General features: G+C 46.2%; 1 protein-coding gene across 1 annotated transcript in view; it reads right to left on the reverse strand.

Annotated features, from left to right (window-relative positions):
- The window catches only part of LOC142470124 (chymotrypsinogen 2-like), a 113,403-nt gene extending 94,690 nt beyond the window's left edge, over nt 1-18,713 (reverse strand). The window contains exons 1-3 of the mRNA XM_075577071.1: nt 18,609-18,713; nt 1,497-1,538; nt 422-525 (exon numbers count right to left, since the gene is read on the reverse strand). Of these exons, the coding sequence (XP_075433186.1) occupies nt 422-525; nt 1,497-1,538; nt 18,609-18,660 (198 nt within the window). The 5' untranslated portion in view covers nt 18,661-18,713. The remainder of the gene's footprint in view (nt 1-421; nt 526-1,496; nt 1,539-18,608) is intronic.
- Between the last annotated feature and the right edge of the window lie 7,287 nt (nt 18,714-26,000).

Raw genomic sequence — 26,000 nt, forward strand, 5'->3', positions numbered from 1 at the left:
CCTGTGGATCTATTCTCCTAATGGCCACCTCGCGTGCCTACACTGCGCATGCATGATCGCAACCAAGATGGCGGTGGCCTGCAAGGAGAGCCGCCAGTAGCCTCCAGCGATTAGGTCACCTGCTGTAATTTCCCCACACTTTCCCCCAACCTCCCTGACAGGTACAGCTGCAGCCAGAGGTAGGGGGCATACGGGGGACCAGGGGGTGGGACCAAGGCTATACTTATATAACTGCTGTTCCCACATTGTACCATGTCACTTTATATAATAAATATAATAATAACACAAATAATAATATTTGGCAAACACGTGTATACCTTTCCTTTGTAAAACGATATCTCGCCCTTCCTTAAAGATATCTAGCGTATCGGTTTCCGTGGGTGTTACATGCCACGTTTAGAAGAATATCTAGGGTTCCTACCTGTAGGGACACCTGCCATGGCCAGGACCCAGACACTGCGTTCTGACCATTCACAATCCTGGCGTGCCCAGAAATAAATGGTTTAATGGCTGGGACACCGCAGCCTGAGAAAGGAGAAAACAAATCGCATTATTGCAAAATATATTGTCGTCTTCTCAACTCCATTTTCTTTTGTGTGACGTTTTTATGCAGCACCCAAACACCTTGATGCATGGCACCCGCTATATAGACAAGTATCCCCCATTGCAAACAGGTGTTATGGGTCCAAGTTGTGGTGGTTCCTTGGATTGGGAGAAGTGTGAATTTGTTGCACACAGGAAGGAGAGATGTGTGAAGAATTGAAAGCTCTGTATGTTAGAATTGCATTGAGCAACTATTATACCAGTCCCGTGGCACAGGGGTGCATGACCACTTTGGGCTTTGGGCAAATTTCTGGGGTTCACCAAAGGACCCCCGGAGTGTTAATCTTATGATTTAAATTATAGAAACTAGCATGCACTACAGCAGCAACGTCTCTCTCCCCGTGGCTTTCTTTCCTGTGTTTCTCTCCCTCCGTGTCTCTCTCCCTCCATATCTACTTTCCTTCCCGTATCTCTCTCTCCATATCCCTCTACCTCTGTGTCTCACTCCCTCTGTGTCTCACTCCCTCTGTGTCTCGCTCCCTCCGTGTCTCCCTCCCTCCCTCCCTCCGTGTCTCCCTCCCTCTTTGTGTCTCTCTCTCAGTGTCTACCTCCTTCAGGGTCTCCCTCCGTGTCTCCGTCCATGTCTCCTTTCCTCTGTGTTTCCATCCATCTGGGTCTCCCTCCATGTCTTCCTATCTCCGGTTATCTCTTTCTCTGTGTCTCCCTGCATTTCCATCTATCTCCCTCCGTGTCTCCCTCGCTCTGTGTTTCTCTCGCTATGTGTATCCCTCCATATTTCCCTCCCTGCCCTTGTCTCCCTCCGTGCCTCTTTCCCTCTGTGTTTCTTTCCCTCAATGTCTCCCTCCCTCCGTATCTCCCTCCCTCCATGTCTCCCTCTCTTCATGTCTCCCTCCATGACCCTGACACAGCGTTCTGACCATTCACAATCTTACCGAACCCAGAAGTAACCGGTTTAATGGCTGGGACACCGCAGCCTGAGAAAGGAGAAAACAAATCGCATTATTACAAAATATACTGTATCGTTATCTTCTCAACTGCATTTTCTTTTGTGTGATGTTGTTTTTTTTCAGTAGGCGGACACCTTGGGATAGACTAAAATGTTTAATGTGAAAAACGATTATTGTGGATACACTGGCGACACGTTTTATTGCAGTGCGGCCGGTTCCGCAAGCCGGGAGATTTCCCGGCTTGCTAGTGGCATCCCCTCGGCGTGCCGTGCGTCACCGATGTGCGGTCACGCGTCATCGGGTGCCTGCGCCCCCTGCACGCGCGTCCAGGGCTCCCCGAGGGAGCCCTGGTGTCCCGCGATGTGGGGGATGGCGGCAGGGGGTTCCGGGGGACCCGGCGGACCCGGCAGCGGGAGGAAGAAAGCCCCGATCGGAGGGCGCTCCTCCGCTGCTTCGGCGCGCGCCCGGCACCCTCCGGCGCGCGCCAGGTTACTGCTGCGGCCGAGAACGGGCAAATGCTCGAATAAACTCGGCCGCAGCAGTAAATGTGGCAAGATATACACCAATTGCCTTCAAACTTGGCACAGAACATGCTTTGCACTCCTCCAAACTATCCATAAAATTTCATGTTTTTTGATAACATGCACCGCAAATTATGTACATTAACCACTTTCTGAAAGTGGAAAATGCTCACATAAACGCGTTTATTGTGAATCCAGGAGTCAAAACATAAAGTGATTCATTTAAAACTTGCCACATGAGGTGCTGTATACTGCCCACAACTATCCTGAAAATTACAAAGTGTTTGTACTGCAAATTGTTTACATTATGCACTCTAAGAAGGGCCCAGTATCTCATATGGAAATGCGTAACTTTAATTAATGTGCCAAAACATAATACAATTACATTAAAATTTGGCAGAACACATACTTTACACGGCCCGCAACTATCCTGAAATTTACATGGCTTTTGCTGACATACACTGCATATCCTGAAGCCAGGGTCGCGAATGGTGTATGAATGACTCCAGGTAGCTTAACTCGTGTCTCACCTCTTCCAAAGCACAAACAAGTCCTTTTCTCTTTCTTGGTTTTATTGAGGGAAAACACAGGGAGATAGGTGCTTGTAGATGGAGTGTGGGGAGTGAGGGCTTCTCTGTCTGCTGTGCAGTGTATCAATGATGAGACAGTGTAAAACAAAAAGGCCTTGCTGGGGTGATAGCAGGCAGTTACTCACTCAGAGTCCAGGGTCAAAAGGAAATGAGTAGTAAGGGTCACACTAGATAGGAAGTGGGACTATACTAACTGTCAGCAAGGACAGGGGGGTAGGAATAGCCCACTCTCAGCTAGGAGAATATGAGCTGCAGGCAACCAACACAGGCTGTGTAAACAACATATTGCAATAATGTTGCATTTTACATACAGCGTTGCTGCTGGGACAGGGGAAACTGACAGGCAACTAAAGAAGGGAGAAATGAATCCCATAACTAAAGGGGAAGAGAGAGGAATATGGAATCTAGTTCCAGGACACTCCCCGTCTGGTATCTGGAGATACCACTATTCTATGTATATGTGGAACATATGTGCAATACAACATAACATGCAAAATTCGTCTCCACATAACGATGGGATACCGTCCGGTACCACCAGCTTGAAATCCTTGCCATCTCGGTAAGGTAGGTGAATGCACAGCTCTAGGTTAGCTTGATGCACCACAATGTCTCTCAGAGTCCATAGAACTGGTAGCCAGTTCTTCTTTGTTATAGTCCGATTTAGGCATTAGGAGGATAGTCTCTGTGATAGGTCTTATCTCCGTATCCTTCTCGGGATCCACGAGTTCAAAGTTGCCAACTGGGGTTGGTGGCATTTCCGCGGGCTGCGCAAGAAACATTGGTCCTGTGAGCCACGACGTATTCTGCAGTTGAGATGCGGGTACTGATCTGGTGGCGTGATCTGTGGGATTTTGCTCTGTGGGCACGTGGTGCCATTGTTCTGGTTGGGTTGACTTCCTGATTCTTTCTACATGGTTAGCTACGTATACGTAGAATCTCCTTTCCTTATTGTAGATGTATCCCAGTACCACCTTGCTATCTGTGTAGAGTTTGACGGCATCTGGTTTGCTGTCCATCTCATTCTCGATAAGCTCCGCCAGTTCTACTGCTAACACTGCACCACACAGCTCTAGTCTGGGTATAGTATGGTCGGGTTGTGGCGCCAGCTTAGCTTTGCCAAGGATGAGCCTGATGTGGCAACTTCCATCCACGTCCGTGGTTTTTAGGTAGGCCACCGCTGCTATAGCTTTGGTGGAGGCATCTGAGAACACGCAAAGCTCTTTGCTGTGCGCGGCGGTGAGAGATATAGGTGAATAGGGGCGTGGGATTTGAAGTTGCTCGAGGGCCTTCAAGGAGTGTTTCCACGTTTCCCACTCTTTCCGTTTTTCTGGAGGTAGTGGGGTGTCCCATTCCTGTTTTTCAAAGGACATTTCTCTGAGGAGGGACTTCCCTTGTATAGTGACAGGAGCCACGAATCCTAGCGGGTCGTAGAGACTGTTAACGGTGGACAGGACTCCGCGACGTGTGAAGGGTTTTTCTTCGATGGCTACCTGGAACGTAAAGGTGTCTGTTTTAAGATTCCAGCTTATCCCCAGGCTCCGCTGTATGGGAGGCGTATCGGTCCCCAGATCCAAATTCTTTAGATCGTTTGCTTGATCATCTGTGTGGAATGCCTTCATCACTGTGGCACTGTTGGAAGCTATTTTGTGCAACCTTAGGTTGGCCTTGGCTAACATCTTTTGTGTCCTCTTGAGTAGATCTATGGCTTCTTCTTCGGTGGGAACTGATTTTAACCCGTCGTCCACGTAGAAGTCTCTTTCGACGAAGCTCCTGGCGTCTCTCCCGAACTCTGCTTCCCCGTCTTTGGCCGTTCTTCTGAGGCCGTAGGCAGCCACCGCAGGTGATGGGCTGTTCCTGAAGACATGTACTTTCATGCGGTACTCTTTGATTTCATTATCTATGTCGTCATCTTGGAACCACAGGAATCTTAGGTAATTACGGTTGTCTTCTCGCACCAGGAAACAGTGGAACATCTGTTGAATGTCTGCGGTTACGGCGATAGGTTCCTTGCGGAAGCGGATCAGCACTCCCAGAAGACTGTTCGTCAGATCTGGCCCGGTGAGGAGAACATCGTTTAGGGAGACTCCCTGATGCTGAGCACTGGAGTCGAATACCACTCGAATTTGGCCAGGTTTTTGGGGGTGGTAGAAGCCAAACGACGGGAGGTACCAGCATTCTTCGCCTTCTTTCAGTAGGGGCGCCGACTCTGCATGGCCACTGTGGAAGATTTTTTGCATAAAGGTTACAAAGTGTTCCTTAGTCTCCGGTTTCCTTTGTAGGTTACGGCGGAGCGAAGCGAGCCTAGACATGGCATGGTCTCTGTTGTTTGGGAGGCGTCTTCTTGGCGAGCGGAAAGGTAGTGGGGCCACCCAACTGCCTAATTCGTCCTTGAAGAGCTCCTTATCCATTAACCTCAAGAATTCTTTGTCTTCCATTGATGGCGCCTGTTTGTCGTCGTCCTTTGTTGTCTGGAACACTGTACTCCCTAGGTCGTTGGGGTATTTTCCTGCCACAGGCACGTCTCCATAGTTCCTTTTAGTCTCGAGCTTCTCGTGGACCTGAAAGTGGTTCGGACAAGGTTTGAAGTGGGATATACGACCGTTCTCCAACAAGTTCGTTCGTAGGGCGCCTACGTTGTCGGGTCCTCGTATCCTGTCTATGCATACTTCTCCCACTACCACCCATCCTAGATCAAGCCTTTGAGCGCTTGGGCCGTTGTGGTCCCCGTTTCGCTGTTCGCGGATCTTGTGTGCTCTCATGATGTCTCTGCCAAGTAGCAGCAGGATCTGGGCGTCTTCGTCTAATGGTGGGATATGATTGGCAATAGCTTTTGGATGGGGATGGTGTCGCGCCACATCTGGTGTGGGGATCTCACTCCTATCTTCTGCCATGTGATTGCACTCGATGAGTGTGGGAAGAGGCATGCTCACTTTGCCGTCTATTGAGCATATGGTGTAGCCATTCACTCTTCTCCCTGTAGTCTCCATTCGCCCTGCGCACGTTCTGAGAGTGTAAGGAGAAGTACTGTCTTGTATGTTGAACATATCGAAGAATTCTGACCTGACCAGCGATCGGTTGCTCTGGTCGTCGATGATTGCATACATCCTTTTGGTTCTTTGGGGTTGTCCCTCTGGGTGCACTGCTACCAGACATATTTTAGAGCAAGATCTACCATCGTTTCCTTCTCCACATACCTCTGTGCATTTGGACGCTACCGACGTCGTGGGGGGTGTGTCTCCCACTTCTTCCTCCCCGCCCTGCTTCGTCGGAGGGTTAGGGGCTTTGCTTGCTTTGGGCTTCATAGCCTCTGGGTGTAAAGCGGCTATGTGCCTGTCGCTATCGCACTCTGTGCATTTCATAGCTTCTTTGCAGTCCTTGAATAAATGAGTTGTGGAAGCACAACATTTGAAACAGGCTCCCCATTCTCTGAGTAGGTTCTTTCGCTCCTCTATGGGTTTCATCCTGAATCCGAAGCACTTGTTAAGTGGATGCGGCCTTTTGTGGATAGGGCATTCTTTGTTAAGGTCCCTTGGTTTTTTGTCCCTGTCGGCCGTCTGGCCGGGACTCGCGTGGGTCGTAGGGGGCACGTCCGTCCTGTGGACCGAGATGGGTGTTCTGGAGTCCTTGTACCTTGCTGTTGACCTTTCGTTCCTCGGGTGGCTGGCGCTGGATGTGGTTTGCGCCCCTAAGATGAAGCTGGGGTCGTTCCTTGTCTTTGCTGCTTCGCGAATGAAGCTCAAGAAAACTGAGAATGGGGGGTAGACAACCTGCTTCTCCCTTTTGTATTTGGAACCTTGGGAAATCCACCTTTCTTGGAGGTTGAAGGGTAGCTTCTCCAGGATAGGTCTCACTCCACGAGCTGAATCTAGGGCGTTGAGACCTATTAAGGAATGGTCTTTCCTTGCGAACTCCAGTTCTTGCAGCAGGTCTCCAAGATCTCGTAACTTCGAGTAGTCTTTAGTTGTGGTCTTGGGGAAGCTCTCGATTCTTTTGAAGAGTGAATCCTCGACTGCTTCGGGGCTGCCATAGGACTCTTCTAGCCTTTCCCACACTAGGTCAAGACCTACTTGGGGTTGGTGCGCGTTTGCCGCCCGAAGTCTCTGCGCTTGCTCCCTGGATACGTTCCCCAGGAACTTGACTAACAGGTTGAGCTCTTCCCTTGCTGAGAAGTCCAAGCTGTCGATTGCGTCTTTGAACGTGAACTTCCACGTCCGGTAGTTCTCAGGGCGGTCGTCGAAGCTGATGAGTCCTGCGTGCACCAAGTCGCGCCGGATCATGTACTTGGCTATGTCTGTCAGACCTGAGACATCGGCGCGTTTGTCCCGTTCTGAGGTAGTTGCTGGGAGGGTCTGTGCGGTCGCCTCTTCCTTGGCGTGGACACGTGATGGCTGTTGGCCAGTGTGAGGGGCTGTTTTCTCCCGCGTGGGTGTACCTGGATTACGAGCCTGTTGTGGTGCATCCGTGTGCGCTCTGGCGTGTGGATCACTGTTGCGGCTGTGGCTATCCCAGGCAGCATGTGCCATTGACGGAGCAGCGTCTTCTCCTCGTGGTCCTAGCGAGTCTTCGTTGTCTGTGGTGTCACTCCCTCCGTGTTGAGATGGTGCGCTGGTGTTTACACTGAAGAGGCTCCTTACGTAGTCTTCAGTGCGTTGGGCTGGATCCTCTGAGGCTATCCGTCTGTACGGTAGCTCCCCGCCGTCCTGTCTCGCAGCTGCTTCTAGGACTTCGGCTTGGGCTATGGCGGCAGCGGCGTCCTCTTCTTTGCTTAGAGCCTCTAGATCCGCGTCTAATTCGGCCTTTCTATGCGCATTGGCAGCGGCGGTGGTAGCAGCGGCGGCGGCAGAGGCGGCGACCTGCTCCTCCTCTTCTATGCGCGCCTTTTCTGCCCTTACGGCTGCCTCTCTCCGACCATATTCGGCCCTGGCACGTGCGGCCTCTGCGGTGGCTCGCGCCTTGGTAGCGCTTGTGCTCGCGCTAGACGTGTTGGATTGTGCTGATCTTGCTGACCTTGATGAGTGTCTGGATGTGCTTGAGCGCTGCGATGCAGTTTCCAGCAAAAGGTCTTTCCTCTTCCTTTCGGCTTCCGTGATAGAGGTTCGCACGCGGCTGTCACGTGTCAAGTCAAGGTTATGCTGTAAGTCTCTTTCATGCAGGCTTTCGCCGGTGTTAGCCCTGGCCAGGTAAGTGACATATGCCTCTGATAGCTCTTGGTAGCATAAGTGATCTATCTTTAATTGAGTTATTGCCTGCTCGAGCTGTTGTACGGAATTGCCAGCGGCGGCGACATTGCGTATCCCAAATGTGGTAGTCTTCCAGGCCAACTCTAATTTAGCGCGGTGCGCTTCAATGTCAGTCTCGTATTTTTCGCGGGCCTTTTGTGTCAGTGTGACTGTCCGTTTGGGCCTTGCGCCTGCCTGCGCCTGTTGCAGTTGCGCAGCGGTCTCTGTGTCTGAGTGATCGCTTTCCTGCGTGATGTCTGGTGAGGCTCTGAGTTCTGCCATGCTGTAGGTGTGTGTAGGCCTTTTGCCAGTGCGTGTGGCGTGCGGTCTTTCACCTTGTCAGCGATGGGCGTCTGTCTCAGATGATGCCAAGCGGTGTCCTGCAGCGTGCAGCGTAGGGGTAGCTGTACTCACAGGTGTCCGTTGGCTCGGACCCGTGTCCTGGCGGGTGTCCGGCGGCGTGGCCCTTGATGGCGCTGGCCGTGGGAACGTGCGCAGGGGTAGGTGGGAAGATGGATCCTCACAATAGGGCTGTGCAGAGGGTGAACTCAGACAGAGAAAAAGGCAATTAGGTTTGTGTGTACAGTCTGTTTGCAAAGCTGCTGCCTTGTGTGCAGGGTTGCTTGTGCAGTGTAAGCTGCTTGCTTATCTGTAAGGCTAAGGCCCCGGTAAATCAGCTGCAACGCGCGCCCGCGAGATTGGCGGCGCGTGCAGCCGATTACCTGGTCTGCAGGGAGCTGCAGAGAGAGAGACCGGGGGGGGGCGTGGCGAGGGAGTGACGTGGGTGCGGCCATGACGTCACCCGGCAGGTTCGCCCTCATTGGCTGAACCGCCGGGGGCGTGCCGTAACGCTCGACGCGAGTTCCTGCTCTCAATTCTATTGAGAGCAGGAGTAGCTCTCGCGCGAGCGCTGCGGCCCCCCCTCGCAGCGGGCCCGGCGCCCTGTCTGGCAGAGTGAAGCTGCTGCTTGTCCTGGGGTTCAGAGACTATTCTGTATAGCATAAGGTCTTTGAGTAGTAGCTGCTGTGTGATTCCCTAACACAGGTCTTTGTTTTACTATCCTGAAGCCAGGGTCACGAATGGTGTATGAATGACTCCAGGTAGCTTAACTCGTGTCTCACCTCTTCCAAAGCTCAAACAAGTCCTTTTCTCTTTCTTGGTTTTATTGAGGGGAAACACAGGGAGATAGGTGCTTGTAGATGGAGTGTGGGGAGAGAGTGCTTCTCTGTCTGCTGTGCAGTGTATCAATGATGAGACAGTGTAAAACAAAAAGGCCTTGCTGGGGTGATAGCAGGCAGTTACTCACTCAGAGTCCAGGGTCAAAAGGAAATGAGGAGTAAGGGTCACACTAGATAGGAAGTGGGACTATACTAACTGTCAGCAAGGACAGGGGGGTAGGAATAGCCCACTCTCAGCTAGGAGAATACAGTATGAGCTGCAGGCAACCAACACAGGCTGTGTAAACAACATATTGCAATAATGTTGCATTTTACATACAGCGTTGCTGCTGGGACAGGGGAAACTGACAGGCAACTAAAGAAGGGAGAAATGAATCCCATAACTAAAGGGGAAGACAGAGGAATATGGAATCTAGTTCCAGGACACTGCAAATTATGAACGTTAACCAGTTGCTGAAAGACAACAGTCTAAAACGATTAATGTCAAAAAAAATTAATGTGGATTAATGTGGCAACACATACACCAATTGCCTTCAAACTTGGCACAGTACATGCTTTGCACTCCCCCAAACTGTCCTGCAAATTTCATGGCTTTTAATAACATGCACTGCAAATTATGTACATTAAGCACTTTCTGAAAGTGGAAAATGCTTAATAAAAAGTGCTTAATGTGAATTAAAGTGTCAAAACATAACTCGATTAACTTAAAACTTGGCACATGATGTGCTGTATACTTCCCATAACTAAAATGTCAAGGTGTTTGCTAACACAGAAAGAAAAATGATGTGCGCAACCAGAAATATCCCAATTGTGATAATAGACAGTGTCTTAACAATATACAGTGATGTAATTAATTAAACCCTCATTCATTTTATGTGCAAGACAATAAATTCCAGCACAACGCTACTGTGGAAGTGATAAATAAAACTATACAAATCTGTAGGTTAATGGCGTTTGCTGCTGGATGAATGGAGTGGCTCAAACACTCCCAAGAACTGAAAATATAAGAAAACACAAGCGCAAAATGCAATAGTGAAGTAAATCAAACTGTGTTGAATTATTTATAGAAGGGTAATATATCTGCGTACATCAATTGGTTAGAACTTAAGCATTTCGTGTACAATACACAAATTACCACACAGCCGTCGGCGGGATAGGCGATGGTGTAGGTGCCCTTGGATGGATGTCTGTCACCCTCTCTGTGCATCAGTTAGCTCCGTCGCAGCAGTCAGTGGCATGCAACTCGTCTCACAGCTGCAACTGGGGAAACCGCGGATAACGGAGATTCCTTAGGGGGGAGCAGTCACACCGTGTTTGTGTCCCCACACAGTCTCTCTGTCCACAAACGATTCCTCCCTGCACAGATCGAAGTCACCGGTCCCTCGTTTCCACGCCTAGCAGCCCGTCGAACAGCCGTGACGTTGCGCTCCGCGCACGCGTGTGACGTCACACCCGGTGTAAATCTCCAATGGGAGGTGCGCGAGCAGTAAAAGTCTCTTTAACTTGTGCAAACAATTCGGCTCAAAGAGATATATAGTAATCCTACGCGTTTCGTATCTGGATGATACTTCTTCAGGGGCTGAGAAGAGCGAGTCCCCCGATCCGTTACAGTTTATTTACTTTGCTGTGTGTATTTTAGTATATACAACTGAAAATACCTTAGGCCCATATAAACCCAGGCAGAACAGCCCTAAGCTGCCTGCAGACCATCTCCAAGTAGCCCATTGTAAGTAGCAAGGACAACTGAAGTTTAAAAGGAAGTTGAAAAGAACACCTACTGGTTATTGCATTTTATCTACGCTGGAAAGGAGGATATTATCTATCCCAAACTGCACATCTGAGCCGCCTTTATTATTTATATTTGCTGTGACCTCACATCTTCTCAAATTATGCACTTCTTTCTACCAGCCTCAGTATCTTTCTAACTCTATTCACATATCTCCATCTCTCCTTACTTTACCACTTCTCAGTTCACATGAACTCCTTTCTTACCTGCGTCCTCTGACACTACACAGCTATATCCCCTGCACTAAAAAACACCCCTACAAATCCTCCTCACACATTCTCTTTCTTTCCATGCTTCTCCTCCTTGCTTCTGGGGATATCTCTCCCAATCCTGGTCCCTGCCTTATTTCTACATGCTCTCATCCTCACCTGCCAAATGCAACCTCTACTCCTTCGGGTGTCAACCCCTCTAACCTCATCCCCATCTCATGCCACCCTCCCTCCTCTCCCCCTTTCTCCTGTGCCCTTTGGAATGCTCGCTCCCTTTCTAACAAGTTCCTCTCTGTGCAGGACTTCTTTCTCTATCAATCTCTGCTCCTATTTGCTATAACAGAGACCTGGCTCACTCAGACTAACTCTGCTCTGGAAGCTGCCCTCTCTTATGGTGGCCTTTCTTTCTCCCACACTACTCGCACTGATGGCAGGGGTGGAGGTGTTGGGCTCCTCCTCTCCTCTCTCTGCCGTTACGAACCCTTCCTATTCCTCCCTCTCTTGTTTTTCCCTCCTTTGAGGCTCACACTGTCCAGATCTTCTCACCTCTCCCTGTAAACGTCGCGGTCATCTATCGCCCACCTACCTCTACTTATCCCCCTTCTGTCTTTCTCTCTCACTTTAAAACCTGGCTCTATTTCTTTCTCTCCTCAGACTCCCCTGTTCTTCTCCTTGGGGACTACAATTGCCACATTGATGACCCCTCTCTCCCCTGGCCATCCCACTTTATCTCTCTAACCTCTTCTTTTTGCCTTCAACTGTCGACTGCAGCCAGCACCTACAAGGATGGCCACTACATAGACCTAGTTTTCACTAAAAACTTTTCTCTCTGATTTCTCCATTTCCCCTTTTCCTCTCTCTGACCATCACCTCATCTCAGTCTCTCTATCTCGCTTCTCCCCTTCTCCACCTCCATCTACTCATCGGTTCTGCAGAAACCTGTGCTCTATTAAGCTACCAGCCTTTGAGTCCACTTTATGCCCCTCCCACTCCTCTATCAGCTCTGCTACAGACCCTGACAACCTGGTCAGGAGCTACAACTCTGCCTTATCCGCCTCTCTTGATCTACATGCCACGCTTTCTCTCTGCCGTCCTCGCCCTTCTAACCCCAGACCATAGCTAAATTCCCACACGCGCATGCTGCATTCCTCTGAACGCCTATGGAGGAAATATCACACTCTCGCAGTCTTCCTTCACTACAAATTTATGCTATCCTGTTTCAACTCTGCCCTCTCTCAAGCTCAACAAACCTACTTTTCTTCATTAATCAACACACACAAGTCTAACCCACCCCGACTATTCTCTGTCTTTGACCCTCTACTCAAACCACCCTCAGTGTCCTCTTCTTCCTCCATCTCACCTCAGGACTTTGCTGACAATTTTAAGGAAAAGGTGGAATCCATACGTCAGAACATCCCCTCTGTTTCCTCCTCCCATCCTACACCGCTTCCTAACTCTCCTCCTGCCTTCCTTGACACTTTTTCCACTGTTTCAGAGAAGGATGTGTCACTGTTGATCTCCTCTTCTCCCTCTACCACTTGCCCTCTTGACCCCATTCCCTCCCATCTCCTAAAACCTCTTGGTTCTACTATAATCCCGATGCTCACACACATTTTTAACTCCTCCCTCTACTCTGGTACCTTTCCATCCTCCTTCAAGCATGCAACAGTTATACTATCACTCAAAAACAGAAAGCTTGACTCTACCTGTCTTTCTAACTATCGACCTGTCTCCCTCCTGCCTTTTGTCTCTAAACTCCTTGAACGTCTTGTATTCTCTCACTTGCTCCATTTTCTCAACACCTATTCTCTCCAGGACCCTCTACAATCTGGCTTCCGCACTGCTCACTCCACTGAAACAGCCCACTAAAATAACTAATGACCTCCATGCTGCCAAAGACAGAGGTCATTACACTCTACTCATACTACTCGACCCCTCTGCAGCATTTGACACTGTGGACCACCCTCTTCTCCTTCACATTCTCTATACTCTTGGTATTCGGAACAAAGCTTTATCCTGGATCTCCTCTTACCTCTCCCATCGTACTTTCAGTGTCTCTTCTGCTAACACCTCCTCCTCCTCTATTGATTTCTCTGTGTGGGTACCCCAGGGCTCTATACTGGGACCTCTTCTCTTTTCTCTGTACACTCTCTCTAGGTGACCTAATAACATCTCTTGGGTTTAAATATCACCTCTATGCTGAAGACACACAAATTTACTTTTCAACCACAGACCTTACACCTGCTGTACAAACCAAAATTTCTGAATGTCTCTCTGCGATATCATCCAGGATGGCCCAACGCCGCCTTAAACTTAACATATCAAAAACAGAGCTCCTCATACTTCCTCCCAAACCTGGCCCTACTTCCTCCTACCACATTATTGTTGGAAGTACCATAAATCACCCAGTAGCCCAAGCATGCTGCTTAGGGGTCACACTTGACTCCTCTCTCACATTCTCCTCTCACATTCAAAACGTTTCTAAAACCTGTCACATTTTCCTCTGCAATATCTCAAAGATACGCCCGTTCATCTTTTGCTCGACTGCTAAAACTCTGACAGGCTCTCATTCTCTCCCGTCTTGATTGCTGTAACCTCCTGCTCTCCGGCCTTCCTGCCTTTCACCTGTCTCCCCTAAAATCTATCCTAAATGCTGCTGCCAGAATCGCTCTACTCTTTCCTAAATCTGTCTCCGCGTCTCCCCTCCTGAAATCCCTCTCCTGGCTTCCGATCAAATCCCGCATCTCACACTCAATTCTCCTCCTCACTTTTAAAGCTTTACACTGTTCTGCCCCTCCTTACATCTCAGCCCTAATTTCTCGTTATGCACCATCCCGACTCTTGCGTTCTTCTCAAGGATGGCTTCTTTCTACCCCTTTGTATCTAAAGCCCTCTCCCGTCTTAAACCTTTCTCACTGACTGCCCCACACCTCTGGAATGCCCTTCCCCTCAATACCCGACTAGCACCCTCTCTATCCACCTTTAAGACTCACCTTAAGACACACTTGCTTAAAGAGGCATATGAATACCACTGTGGATAATACTGGACACATGATACTGTACATAAAGCTTGGCTCCCTGCAGATGCACTTACCAGAATTCCCTCCTACTGTCTCTGTAGGTTCTCCCTACCTACAGGCGCGCCGACGAGTATTCTAAAACTTGCCTTGGAAATTCTGGGGCTATCACCAACAAGACCCAGGTACATGCTGGGTACATGCTGGGTACATGTTGGGTACATGCTGCAACATTTCAGTGATATTTCTGCAGAAAGACTAATGGCCCATCGGATTAACACAGCAGGGGTCCCTGGCAGTCCCATTCAGTTTGATGTGTACACTGGTGTGTATGTCTTGGCCCAATTATCCACATTAAGTGTTTTAGACTGTTCCTTCAGAAAGTGCTTAACGTGAATAATTTGCAGTGTATCTCAGCAAAAGCAATGGAATTTTCAGGATAGTTGTGGGCATTGTAAAGTATGTCTTCTGCCAAGTTTTAAGGCAATTGGATTATGTTTTGGCACATTAATCAACAGTAAACACGTCCATATGAAGTATTTTGCCCTTCTTAAAGTGCTCAATGTAAATAATTTGCAGTGCGTGTTAGCAAACACCTTGACATTTTCAGGATAGTTATGGGCAGTATACAGCAAATCATGTGCCAAGTTTTAAGTTAATGGGTTTATGTTTTGACACTATAATTCAAATTAAGCACTTTACATTAAGCATTTTCCACTTTCAGAAAGTTCGTAATGTACATAATTTGAGTGCATGTTATGAAAAGCCACGAATTTGCCAGGACAGCTTGGGGGAGTTCAAAGCATGTACAGTGCATGTTGCACTGTACAATTGGTGTATGTCTTGGCACATTTATCCACATTAAGCGTTTTTCATATTAAGCGTTTTAGACTGTTGTCCTTCAGAAAGGGCTTAACGTGAATAATTTGCAGTGTATTTGATCAAAAGTAGGAAGGGGAGTCATTCCTGCTCAACCTTAATATCCATCAATATATAGTTGTAATGGCGGTGCAATGGGAAGAAACCAATATATTTCCAGGAAAGGTGTTCAAGAGATGATCACCAGAAAGGTTCCCAATTAAGTTGCACTCAGCCTATTGTTTATTTTTACTTATAATTAAACAGTAGGTGTCCTAAGGTTGCTTATGTTTTACAAACACCAAGGAGATAAATACATAGGGAAATATTAAAAATTAAAATCATTTTATTAAACTCATCTATCAGAAAAAAAAACCAAATAAACTATATTTTAAAATTCTCTTTTAAACACAGTAAGTACTAATGGTTTACCAATGATAATTATATCGTAATCGTTTGGTTATCACACAGTCACCAGACGCTAAAGTATGTAGAAGTGAACAGCGCCCTATTAATGGGTTTTTCACTCTCAGTTGTACAAAGTATCAATCATAGTTGCACAAAATGTCAATGTCTGAAATGAAATACTTAATATACTATATATACTGATACTTACCTTCTGTAAGAAATAACAGTAGATGAGCTGTGTTCTGATTACTGCTGTGTTTGTAACTTAGCAGGGTTACATTAGTAACCATCCATTATTGAGACAAGTATTTCATTTCAGACATTGACATTTTGTGCAACTATGATTGATACTTTGTACAACTGAGAGTGAAAAACCCATTAATAGGGCGTTGTTCACTTCTACATACTTTAGCGTCTGGTGACTGTGTGATAACCAAACGATTACGATATAATTATCATTGGTAAACCATTAGTTCTTACTGTGTTTAAAAGAGAAGCAAGAGAATTTTAAAATATAGTTTATTTGGGTTTTTTTTCTGATAGATGAGTTTAATAAAATGATTTTAATTTTTAATATTTCCCTATGTACTTATCTCCTTGGTGTTTGTAAAACATAAGCAACCTTAGGACACCTACTGTTTAATTATAAGTAAAAATAAACAATAGGCTGAGTGCAACTTAATTGGGAACCTTTCTGGTGATCATCTCTTGAACACCTTTCCTGGAAATATATTTGAACAAAAGCCATGGAATTTTCAGGATAGTTGCGGGCAGTGTAAAGTATGTCTTCTGCCAAATTTGAAGGCAATTGGATTATGTTTTGGCACTTAATCCACGTTAAACCCGTCCATATGAAGTATTTTGCCCTTCGTAAAGTGCTTGACATAAATAATTTGCAGTGTTTGTTAGCAAACACCTTGAAATTTTCAGGATAGTTATGGGCAGTATACAGCACATCATGTTTTAAGTTAATCTGGTTATGTTTTGAGACTTTAATTCACATTAAGCACTTTTTTTATATGCATTTTCCACTTTCAAAAAGTGGTTAATGTACATAATTTGCGGTGCATGTTATCAAAAAACATGAAATTTTATGGATAGTTTGGGGGAGTGCAAAGCATGTTCTGTGCCAAGTTTGAAGGCAATTGGTGTATATCTTGCCACATTTATCCACATTAATCGTTTTTCACATTAAACATTTTAGTCTATCCCGACACCTTGATGCATGGCACCCACTATATAGACAAGTATCCCCCGCTGCAAACAGGTGTTATGGGTTCAAGTTCTGGTGGTTCTTTGGATCAGGGAGGTGTGACTATGTTGCACATTGGAAGGAGAGACGTGTGAAGAATGGGAAGCATGGTACATTAGCATTGTATCTATGAGCAACTCTTATACAAGTCCTGTGGCCTAGGGGTGTGTAACCGCTTTGCGCTGTGGGAAAATTTCTGGGGGTCACCAAAAGACTGCCGGAGTGCACTTCAGCAGCAGCAAAATCTCTCTCCCCCCGTGTCTGTCTTTCCTGTGTCTCTCTCCCTCTCTCTGTGTCTCTCTCCCTCCGTATCTCTCTCCCTCCGTGTCTCTCTCCCTCCGTGTCTCTCTCCCTCCGTGTCTCCCTGCCTCCGTGTGTCCCTGCCTCCGTGTGTCCCTGCCTCCATGTGTCCCTGCCTCCGTGTGTCCCTGCCTCCGTGTGTCCCTGCCTCCGTGTGTCCCTGCCTCCGTGTGTCCCTGCCTCCGTGTGTCCCTGCCTCCGTGTGTCCCTGCCTCCGTGTGTCCCTGCCTCCGTGTGTCCCTGCCTCCGTGTGTCCCTGCCTCCATGTGTCCCTGCATCCGTGTGTCCCTCCCTCCGTGTGTCCATCCCTCTGTGTCCCTCCCTCTGTGTGTCTCTCTCTCCGTGTCAACGTCCCTCTGTTTCTCCCTTACTCTGTTTCTCCCTCTGTCTCCCTTCCTCTGTGTCTCCCTTCCTCTGTCTCCCTATCCCCCTATCTCTGTGTCTCCCTTCCTCTGTGTATCATGTCCTTTGTGTATCCCTTCCTCTGTGTCTCCCTCCATTTCTCCCTATCTCCGTGTCCCCCTCCCTTTGTGTTCCCCTCCCACCGTGTCTCCCTCCCACGTATCTCCCACGCTCTGTGTCTCTCTCGCTGTGTATATCTCTCCATATTTCCCTCCCTGCCCTTGTCTCCCTCTGTGCCTCTTAGGCTGCGCCAAGGGTTGCAGCAGCCGTACAGAGGCGCGCTGAGGCTGAGGGAAAGCGGGTGCTTTCTCTGGCCTTGGTTAGCGTGCCGTCCATGGGCGTGTCGGGGGGCGGGCCAGTGACATCACGGAGCTGGTTCGCCCTCATTGGGCGAACCGCTCACGTGACCGGCCCTGCGCTCCCATGAGCGCGAAATCTAAAATTTGGATAAGACCTACGCTTCCGCACGCTTGCGGAAGCTTAGGCGAGCCGCTACTAAAGCCGCTCTCATTGCGATTGCAGGGGCTCACTGGTAAGCACCAGCGCGCCTCAGCACGGGTCAGCGCCTAAGCGCTGACCATGCCCGAGGCCTTACCCTCCGTTTTTCTTACCCTCAGTGTTTCTTACCCTCCGTGTTTCTTACTCTCTGTGTTTCTTACCCTCTGTGTTTCTTACCCTCCGTGTCTCCCTCCCTCCATGTCTCCCTCCCTCCATGTCTCCCTCCCTCCGTGTCTCCCTCCCTCCGTGTCTCCCTCCATGTCTCCCTCCCTCCGTGTCTCCCTCCCTCCAAGTCTCCCTCCATGTCTCCCTCCATGTCTCCCTCCGTTTCTCTCTCCCTCTGTGTCTCCCTCCGTGGCTCCCTCCGTGTCTCCCTCCGTGTCTCCCTCCCTCCATGTCTCCCCAGCAGTATCTCTGGATCCAGACAGCCTGGATGATGCCGTAAATGCCCATATATGGGCATATCCATATTCTGACCTATCCATATTTGGGCATCTACAACATCACCCAGGCTGACTGGAGCCAGAGAGACTGCTGGGAAGACCCAGAGGGAAACAGGGAGGGAGACACAGAGACATGGAAGGAGAGAGACACGGAGAGAGACACGGATGGTGGGAGACAAGTTTCAGTCAAAAGATTAAAGCTGTGAGTTCCCATGTCCCATTCTGAAGTAAAGACCCCGCAGAGTTAATCCTCTATAATTTTTTCAGGGGCCGTGTGTGGGGGAGGGTGTGGGGGTTGCACAGTGGACATTTAGATTTAGGGGTTGCGGCAAAAAAAAGTAGCGCACCGCTGCATTAGACGTTATCAACACACCTAGTGTAAACTTATGTAATACTAATGGTTTCTTTGCACTTACCATAGGCAGCCCTTGTGATGGCAACGCAAGTCAGGAGCCAAAGGAGAGTCATGTTCCTTCCTCACCTCTGTGTCTCACTTAAACCAGGGGACTCTGGGAGGCTTCTTATACTGTCAGGTGACCAATCAGTGCTCAGCTCTATATTTAGAGCCCCTATGAGGGAGGCGCATACCTCATCTTCCCATAAGGTTTTTCCTCAATAACAATGAGTGAGCTCATAAAAGCTGCAACATTGTCTTGGCCGAAACCCTACATGGAAAGATAACACATAATAGCCCAAAGCAGCTTCAAGCGAGAAACTCCCTTAGGTTTTTCTTACTTCGTTGGTGATAAAGTACAAGGAAGAATGTTTTACTGGTCACTGAAGCAGCAATCCGTGATTATACAGGAACATACATCTAGAGAGAAAGAACGAGAAGAGGTTTTTGTGGAGGAGGAGAGACCTTCAACATCAGCCTCCTCTTTTTTAGAGAGAAGACACCAGAGAGAGAAACCAGGGGAAACACTAAAATCACAACAGAAGGAAGACAACAAATCACACACTCCCCAAAAGAGGAAGATAGAAAGCCCACAAAGAGAGGAAAAAGAGGAGGGACCAAAACCAGCCAAAAAACAAACATTGTAGATAATATCACGAAGGGTATTTTTAATCTTAGTGATGTGTCCCTTACCAAAGAGCAGACTAGTATTCTTAAAAAAGGTTTAGCCTTTGCTCCTACCAATAAAATCAATACGTTCAATACCTATATTGATATCAGTAAATTTGCCAGAAATTTGACATTAAAAAAATACTTTATGAAGCAAAATGTGACACATGAGGTGCATCAAGGCACTGTAGCCACCTGTGAAAGATTTGTACATACAACCTGTACAAACAAATCAATTTTCTTTCCCAGTTATTTAAAAGGAGGTCACATTGACACCTTTACTAAATTAGTTCAGGAGGACATCGAAAAACTCACAATGGTTAAAAAGCCTAGAATAACAAAGAATCTAACTAAACAAGAATTAGAGGCAGTAAGTGAACTCTCTAAAAGAGATGATATTGTGATCAAACCAGCTGATAAGGGGGGGGGGGGGTGGTTATCCTAAATAGAAGTGACTATGACAGAGAATCCCACAGATTATTGGGAGATATTGAAACATACAGAATATTACAAAACAACCCCACAGAACAATATAAAAAAGAACTATTGGAATTATTGAATGAGGGATATAGGGATGGGATTCTTACTAAATTAGAATGGGAATATCTAAATACAGAATCTCCAAGAATCCCAATCTTCTATTATCTGCCAAAAGTTCATAAGGATGCCACCAACCCCCCTGGACGCCCAATAGTATCTGGGATAAAATCCCTTACTGCAAACCTTTCAGGTTACATTGACACATTTCTAAAAAACCCTGTTAAGAAATTAAGGTCTTACATTCAAGATAGCATTCAAGTTTTGAACATTGTACAGAATATGACTTGGAGTGAAAATTATATATTGGTCACCTGTGACGTTTCTACACTGTACACGGTAATAGACCATACACATGGGTGTACTGCAGTCAAGGAAAATCTCATCCAAAATGGTGAATTAGACCAAATACAAGTCAGGTTCATTGTAGACTGTATAAAATACATACTCAGTCATAATTATTTTTGGTACAAAGATCAGTATTACTTGCAGGTCAGAGGTACTACTATGGGTACCAGATTTGCTCCGAACTATGCCAATATTTTTATGGGAATGTGGGAAGATAAATACATCTGGTCGGACCACATGTTCGGAGCAAATCTGGTATCCTGGCATAGATACATTGACGACATACTATTCGTATGGGATGGGAGTGAAGAATCACTCATAATATTCCTAACTCAGCTGAATAATAATCCCTACAATCTCAGGTTTACACATAAGTATAGTCGTACAAGTATTGACTATCTGGATATACAACTTTACGTTCTTAATGGGATATTGGAAACTAGGACCTTTGTAAAAGAGGTAGACTGTCACAGTTTTTTGATGGGGGACAGTGGACACCATGATAAATGGATCAATAACATACCCCTAGGTCAACTTCAGAGGATTAAACGTAATTGCTCTCAGGATACAATCTTCCATGAGCAGGCACATGAATTGATGGATAGGTTCACAGAAAGGAAGTATAAAAAAGATATAGTAGATGTAGCATACAATAAGGTCACACAAATGGAGCGGAAAGATTTATTGACATATAAATCTAAAGAAAAAGAGGGTCAAAGAGGAGAGAAGGATAAAATATCTGTACCGTTTATTACACGGTACACAAGCTCCTCTAAAGACATCAGTAGAATATTCCAAAAACATTGGAATATTCTCCATAAAGACCCCATCTTGCAACAAATACTACCACAGAAACCAGAAATAATTTTTACAAAGGCTCCAAATCTGAAACAAAGATTGGCTCCAAGTTGCCTGAAAAAGGAATGCATTAAGCCTATAACTGTTACTAATGGTTTCTATAAATGCTTGACATGTAGAGGATGTAAATTAAACCAGAGTGCACAGAAATCATTCAAAAAAATTAAATCAGAAATAACACAAGAGGAACATGAAATAAAAGACTTTATTGACTGTAACTCGAGTTATGTAATATACATGTTACAATGTCCATGTAACAAACAATACATAGGAAGAACCACACGCAAACTGAAATTAAGAATAGCAGAACATATAAAGAACATAGAGAAGGGTTTTCTACAACACAGTGTGTCGAAACACTTTAAAGACCATCATGATCAGAACCCAAATGGCCTTAAATTCTTCGGTATTGATAAAATCCATCCAAATTGGAGAGGTGGGAATCAGGTCATCAAAATTTCCAGACAAGAAACTTTCTGGATTTACACCCTTAAAACACTAATACCACAGGGTATGAATATCGATATCGACCTGGGATCTTTTCTGAGGGAATAATTATAACATTATTATTCCAATACAACCTTCTCTATAGTTGCGTATCATTGTGTATCATTGGTTATCTGCTATATGTATTAAACCATGTTCCCCTATGTATACCAAGTGATGTTATTAATGAAGCTCCTGTATCATGCAAAGAGTATCTTGTGTTAGCACTTTTTGTCATCTAAATCCTCTACAGGTAATTAGTGATTAATAACGTATAGAATTCCAATATATGTCCCAACACCACTCCTGTAAAATTAACTGTGACCGCGAACATTATTATTATATTGCTACGATTAACAATTGCACTATCCTAAGATATATGTGTTTAGAACTCTATTGACGTCCATGTAGTCCTATACTTAAAGTGTTCCAAGTAGTCCTATACTATAACTACTGAGAGGTATATAGAGATATTGAATGAGATTAGCGATATATAAAATTAATTTAATAATACAAAATTCCCTCTCTATATATTCCTTTGGTTACATTACATCTTCATCTACTCCCTCTCGGTTAAGATAACTGAAATGAGATGTTAGGGAATCTATGTAATCAATTGTAACTTGTAGGTAATGAAATTTGAAGTAACTTCTGGCTAAGTGTGAATATTAATCATGTGTAAACTATGTCTGCAATTACTAACTGAACAAGGGTTTCTATTAAGTATCTAATATGTACTGTGATCATAGAATTAGATGTGAATTTGTGTCTCCTCATGTAAATCTAACATGTGAAGTTATCAGAGTATTTACCAATGTTGATCTAATATTAATAGGTATTATTGATTTTTGGGCACTCAACTAATATATCTATCACTTTATTTGTACTCAATTTAAATCACGAGTTGTCTTCTTAAATATTATATTTAATAAATTCTATAATTGGGATGCTATCACAAATTATATAGTCTTTATAATAAGATAATACATTGTAATTAGTTTTTTATTTTGTATAACATTGCACTTCTTTCTTTATTATTAATTAACACTGTTAGATGATTTTTTGGCTAATTTGATAGAATGGCTGGTAATTATATATCCCTCTCTTGTGGTAATATACCATCTAATATAAAATCAGGTATTATATATCTGTTGTTCCCTGAGCTATATAAGATAATATACTGCCTATATAGAGTCCATTGATTCTCTTCCAATAAGAGTTGTGACTAATGCTGAATAATGCTAAATATTAGTGATTTAAGGTATGAGTAACCCGTAACCCAATCTGTCATTAATCTGTCAATGAATTGAATTGAATATAATAGGTAGCCTATTATTATAATGTTCTCATTTGAACATTCATTATTCCCCCCCCCCCAACCCCTTGTTCCAACTTAAATAAATAAATCTGTATTATATAATATGATAATCCGGACTAGATACTATATGTTCCTCTAAATAAACTATGCTATCATACTAATCATATCCTTTCTATGCAATAAAGACACCATTAAGTACCCAATATAAGTAATTTTGGGAATCTCTACACTAATGTTTAAAGTTTTACTAATCTATGTCTAATGTATATGTAATGTGTCCTTGAAATATTAAGTGCCATGACGAAATTGACTGATTAGGGTATCATTCAACCAATTCTAACATAAGCCAATCAATCATGAGAGGTAGATATATATACCCAGGTAGGGAGAGGTTAAGGTTAGTAGCCCCTGACGAAGCCCAAGTGGAGAAACGCGTAGGGCATGCGCATTGGTGGAGCAGACAGAGACCCACTGCAGAGAAACCCCCGGCACCAGAGCAGAAGCCGTGACAGAGGGATTGTAGAAGACGAACTCTCGCGAGAGTTGGAGCCGTCACACGTGATGCGGAAGGACTCTGGTATACCAGCCGTGCAGTGGACCGGCGTTTCTGTGCTATGAGTGTGAGAGACTCAGTTTAAACTCTCAACTGCTCTGATCCGATTCAACACATGTGAGTGGGATACCAACTGTTGTTTTTAGATAGGAATTTTATTAAAGGTTTTACACTATATTCCTTTTCTCCTATATTACTCTCCTTCCCTCTCCCCCCGCCCACCCCCCCCTCCCCTGCGAGATCCATTCCGTGACAAGACACCTTCCAGCAGCAGAACGATGGTGAAGCTGTGAAATTGAAGTTCATCAGTAGCAGAGTTCCTGAGTCCCACTGTGGATTAAAGGCTTTAAATTGCTGACAAACGGTAATTGCATATCTCACCACCTAAGTCCTGATTGATTTGATATACTGCCCTATGATATTTTTCTCCCCCCCCTCTTCTCTTCCTCTCCCTGCATTTTGCGCCTAGGTCACTTCTTCTTTGTGTACTCTATTGCGGCAGGTGTGGAGCCGTGGACCTGATTGGCAGCAATCTGTAGGGTTAGTGTTTTGAAGGGTGTATCACCTCTCAGTTGATTGATTGGCAAGGTGTATAGTTTATATACTCTACATCTAACTAAGTGTTTGGTGTTTGCGCTGTTGTATCTTGTTCTTTATATATATATATATATATATATATATATATATATATATATATATATATATATATTTATATATATATATATATATATATATATATATATATATATATATATATAGTAAATGGAAATATAACTGTATGCTCCTTTGCATGTCTTAGGCAGGTCTGCAACCCCGCCTTTCACCATCATCAACCACCCTCCCACCTACTCAAACCTACTCACTCCCCCCCACCCTCCCACCTACTCACCCCCTCCCACCCGCTCACCCCCTCACACCCCCTCACACCTTCCCACCCCCTCCCACCTACTCACCTACTCACTCCCACCCAGTCACCCTCCTACCAAGTCACCCTCCCACTCTCCCACCCAGTTAAGTCACCCTCCCGCCCAGTCACACTCCCACCCTCCCACCCAGTCACCCTCCCACCCTCCCACCTAGTCTCCCTCCCACCCTCCCACCTAGTCAACCTAGTCACCCTCCCACCTAGTCACCCTCCCACCTAGTCACCCTCCCACCCTCCAACCTAGTCACCCTCCCACCTAGTCAACCTAGTCACCCTCCCCCATCCCACCTAGTCACCCTTCCACCCTCCCACCTAGTCACCCTCCCACCCTCCCACCTAGTCACCCTCCCACCCCCTACTCACACACTCACCCCCTACTCATACACTCACCCACCCGACTAGTCACACACTCACCCACCCGACTAGTCACACCCTTACTTCTTAGTAACAATTTATGCCTTTTCTTTAATATATATATATGAACAAAGAGACAGAGAGCGCACGCCCCATAGTGTAACATTGTAACATTTAATATTGGGAAGGAAAGGTGGGGGGATTAAAAACACTCACAATATACAAGTGTAAATAAAGCAGTATGTGATATATATTCACCACCACATACTGCTTTATTTACACTTGTATATTGTGAGTGTTTTTAATCCCCCCACCTTTCCTTCCCCATATTAAATGTTACAGTGTTACACTATGGGGCGTGCGCTCTCTGTCTCTTTGTTCTTATAGATTCTGCTTTGGAACTGGTTCTTCCATTTGAGAGCTGCAGTGGACCCCTGGATCCTGTACATTTCCTGTTGTCATCTTTCAGGACTTACCTTAGGGTTTGGGCATTGAACTTGGACTATTTCACATTCTAAATATTGTTATACTAGAGTGTATATTCTAGTTGTTAATTATTTCACTATTTATGGGATTATTTTTAATTGTTTTATTTATTTTTTATAGGTAGTTTGAATCATTTTTATCATTTCCACATATATATTCATTGTTATTAGATTGGCACTACTTTAATCACTTTTTTCTTATATATATATATTTCTCAAAATCTTGTGTGTGAGTGTCTGGAGACCATTGGATTGGTCCGTCGTTCCGCTCGCCCTCCCGCGGCTCTCATTGGCTGGTGTGTCTGCCCCCCCCTGTGTCCCGCCCCCCCCACTGCTCTCATTGGCCCCTCAGAGCACGCTCTCTCCTGCTCTCTCCTCCCACAGGCAACTCCCTCCCCCGGCTCTCACCCTTCTCACGGCACTCTCACTCTTCCCCCAGTTCTCACCTCCCTTCTGCTCTCACGCTTCCCCCGGCGCTCTCACCTGTCCCCCGGCGCTCTCACCTCCCTTCTGCTCTCACCCTTCCCCCGGCACTCTCACCCTTCCCCTAGCGCTCTCACCCTTCCTCCGGCGCTCTCACCCTTCCCCCGGTGCTCCCCCCCCACACCTATACACACAGGCCGCTCTCCATCCCCGAGAGGGCTCCTCCGGCTCCCTCCGCCTCTCCTGTGAAGGGCATGTTCAATGGCGGGGCACAGCACCTCCTCACCGGAGCGTCTCAGCCTCGCCGGGGGTCACGGACACCGCTGAGGAGCCCGAGGTGGAGGAGGAGGGCAGCCGGGTGCAAGGTGAGGAAACGCAGGGGAATGGGTCCCTGACATCCCCCCTCCCTCCCTGTCCTTTGCCCCCCGATCCCCCCTCCCTCCCTACCCTTTTCCCCC

This window comes from Ascaphus truei, chromosome 19, assembly GCF_040206685.1.
Source record: "Ascaphus truei isolate aAscTru1 chromosome 19, aAscTru1.hap1, whole genome shotgun sequence".
NCBI lineage: Eukaryota > Metazoa > Chordata > Amphibia > Anura > Ascaphidae > Ascaphus > Ascaphus truei.